This window comes from Anneissia japonica, unplaced genomic scaffold (assembly GCF_011630105.1).
Source record: "Anneissia japonica isolate Jap-2015-1 unplaced genomic scaffold, ASM1163010v1 scaffold3106_len312699_cov133, whole genome shotgun sequence".
Classification (NCBI taxonomy): domain Eukaryota; kingdom Metazoa; phylum Echinodermata; class Crinoidea; order Comatulida; family Comatulidae; genus Anneissia; species Anneissia japonica.
The window spans coordinates 306,576-309,405 of record NW_022739518.1 but is presented as its reverse complement, the minus strand read 5'-3'; the positions used below and the strand labels follow the sequence as shown (position 1 = coordinate 309,405).

Sequence of the window (2,830 nt, the reverse complement as noted above, 5' to 3'; positions counted from 1 at the left end):
AGTGCAATCGTTGTACTAAGTAAAGCCCATGGGTGGCGCCAGGAATTCCCTGACGCTGGGTCCAAGCTCCTCGACAAGGTGTGCACACTCCCACCCCGTCTCAGGGAAAATTGTGTTGAAGTTATGGTACTCTTTATTTAAAATGATAGCTTGATAGAAAACTATGCGACTAAGATGCCCGCCTGCCGAGGGTGCTAACCACCTGTTGGAGGTACCAGTACCCTGTCGAGGAAAATCTGGTGCTACGACCGCACCCAATTGATCGCGATAATATACTACACCTCGCACATACCGTAACACTGCTCGCACTAAACAGATTTTAATCCCTAAAATTTTACAGCTTAGTAAAGTACCGGTATACCTAAATTGTACTTTCGGCGGTCGAGATTTCGTATTTCCCCGACGGCCTTGCTGGAATTTCGCCGACAGGGGGCCCAAAGCAAGGGTTTAGAGGTCCCCAACAACGGGGGCTCTTTTCCCCCTGAACCCCCGCTTGCGACGCCCCTAAATCCTTGTTTCCTTAAAATCGCTACGCTGTCCTGCAGTGTTTCCAGTGCAATCATACTGCGTAGCAGTCCTCGATGCAATGGGTTTATGGAAACCAGGCTTAATCAATCAGCATCACCGAAAGCTGACGACGATAGCTTATATCAATTGCTTTAGGCACATTGCAATGGTCCAAGTGTATAGACACCTTTTTCTGCTTGAGACCCAGTATCGCCAAAACGAAGCTGTGAAACAGGTAATGCTGCTTTATCGGTAAGGTAACCATGATCCTGACGTGGAACACCATCGTTGACATCACAGTTACAACGGTAGGTAGGGTTGTCACAAGTTCCTGCAATATAATAAACATAAATGCCTACTTAGAACATCAAAATTCATAATGGCAAAGTCAAACTTGACGAAAAATTTCCAGGCTGTAACGCACTGCAGATTGTATAACCTTTAGTGTATAGTCTAATGACAGCAGAAGAGTAGGCCTACATTTGCATTTGAGTGGATGCCTGTATTATTTATGTAGTTTGACAATAATGTTTTTGAATCTGACTATAGTAATGATTATTAGCATAATGATAAGGTGTCGTAATAAAATTATTGCCTTAAGTGATAGATTTATAACGCGCACATTGTTATGACCTGCATATAGTGCTTATTGCATGCTATTATATATTCACAAATAGGGTTCGAACCTCCGATGAGAACCCGAAACGCTGCGCAAACCGATTCAAGTGGAGTTAAACTTACTCGTCATCCAACACGCGCATCCTGTGGTTCCCGTTGGAACTCCTCCCCAGTTGTGCATAATTTTTCCATCAAATGAGATCCAATAGTGATATTTGCCTTCAATACCTCTGCCATTAAACAGTGACCCAACGCATGCGTACTGTGAGATAGATGAAATAAAGAATCGATCACTAGATTATTAGTCTTTCATTTGTGTTCTCTTAATGGTGTATCTAAGAAAATAACAGGGAGATTTCGCAACCTTACGAAAACGGTAACGAATACGAATACTATATCATTATCGTCATTACAGGCCCGTAGCCAGGGTGTTTATGGCTCGGGGAGAACCGCCTTTCTGGCAAACCCCTTCTTTTCTGACGAACCCTCCCCCATTCAAATTTCGCAAACAAGTCCTCCAACCTTACTAATGCACTGCAGACCCAACCAGACGTTTTACGCATATCTTCTTTAATAGAATTATTTAGACACATAAAACACCGTAAAAATTCTCCAGCTTTTTTGTTTTTGCTGACCACACCGAGGCTTCGACCCTGGACCCCACGCCCAGAGAACGTACCCCCTTCCCATTGGAATAACTTGGCTACGGGCCTGTGACATTCGTCCTCAAACATCCTTGATAATATACTGTACGAGCGAATATGATCCTTGATTCATAAATCGCCTACGTTATGATAAATGCTACTGTAGGGGAATGATTGTCTAAAAAATGATGACATAGGCCTACATTATCTTGTGCCGCGTGTATTTTAGAATATGGACCTAAAGGTGCCCGGAAATTGTACTCTCGTACTTTTAAAATCTTACCGGTACTATATTTTTAATGATAAAAATAATATATTATCAACACAATACAACAAGTCTTTTTCTTAATACAATTTAGAGGTGCGACCGCATCGTCTGCACCCCCTCTGCATCCGCCCCTGGTATCCGTTTTTGTTTTTGGATTGCGGGTACTCCCTATTTTGTCGCATCGATGCCTGATTTGCTGCAATTGTGATGTCGTGGGCCCTAACCTCATCTTCATTAACTAGGCCTACATGCACCCAGGCTATCCAGTTTCGTATAGGCCCTATTATTAATATAGTTTGAATAGTTTGAGGTGTATAAGTTTCGTCTAATACACGTAGGGCTACTTGCATAATGTACGTAAAACCTCGAATTGAAGCCCTGGGCTTCTATTTTTTGCGAACTTTGGATGGGCTTCTTTTCGAGATGGGCTTCTTTTCGAGGCTACTTTTGCAAATTAAAGAGGGGCGCTTCTTTTCAAAATCAATGCTGTAAATTTTGTGAATTCTTACGCACCGCCTAATAGTAACTATTAAACAATAAATAAGGCCACTAGCTGTAACATCAATCTGTATCATGGAGTGTATTAACGATCATTAAATCCATGTTGATTAAATCACCTAAACTGCTGGATAAACCAAGCTTCTTTTTAATTTATTTTTTTTTAAAATTTCATGTAAAAGTATGATAAACTAATAAAATTAAAAAATATGAAGATACTTTTCAGAAACATCATTCTACTTTTGAATTTTATTGTTTCAACGATCATTTGGTAACAATATATATATATATATAT

General features: G+C 40.7%; 1 protein-coding gene across 1 annotated transcript in view; it reads right to left on the bottom strand.

Moving 5' to 3' along the window:
- Window positions 1-26: 26 nt before the first annotated feature.
- LOC117117926 (neurexin-4-like) overlaps window positions 27-2,830 on the bottom strand; it is an 18,376-nt gene continuing 15,572 nt past the window's right edge. The window contains exons 5-6 of the mRNA XM_033262408.1: window positions 1,249-1,387; window positions 27-838 (exon numbers count right to left, since the gene is read on the bottom strand). Coding sequence (XP_033118299.1) covers window positions 660-838; window positions 1,249-1,387 — 318 coding nt within the window. The 3' untranslated portion in view covers window positions 27-659. The remainder of the gene's footprint in view (window positions 839-1,248; window positions 1,388-2,830) is intronic.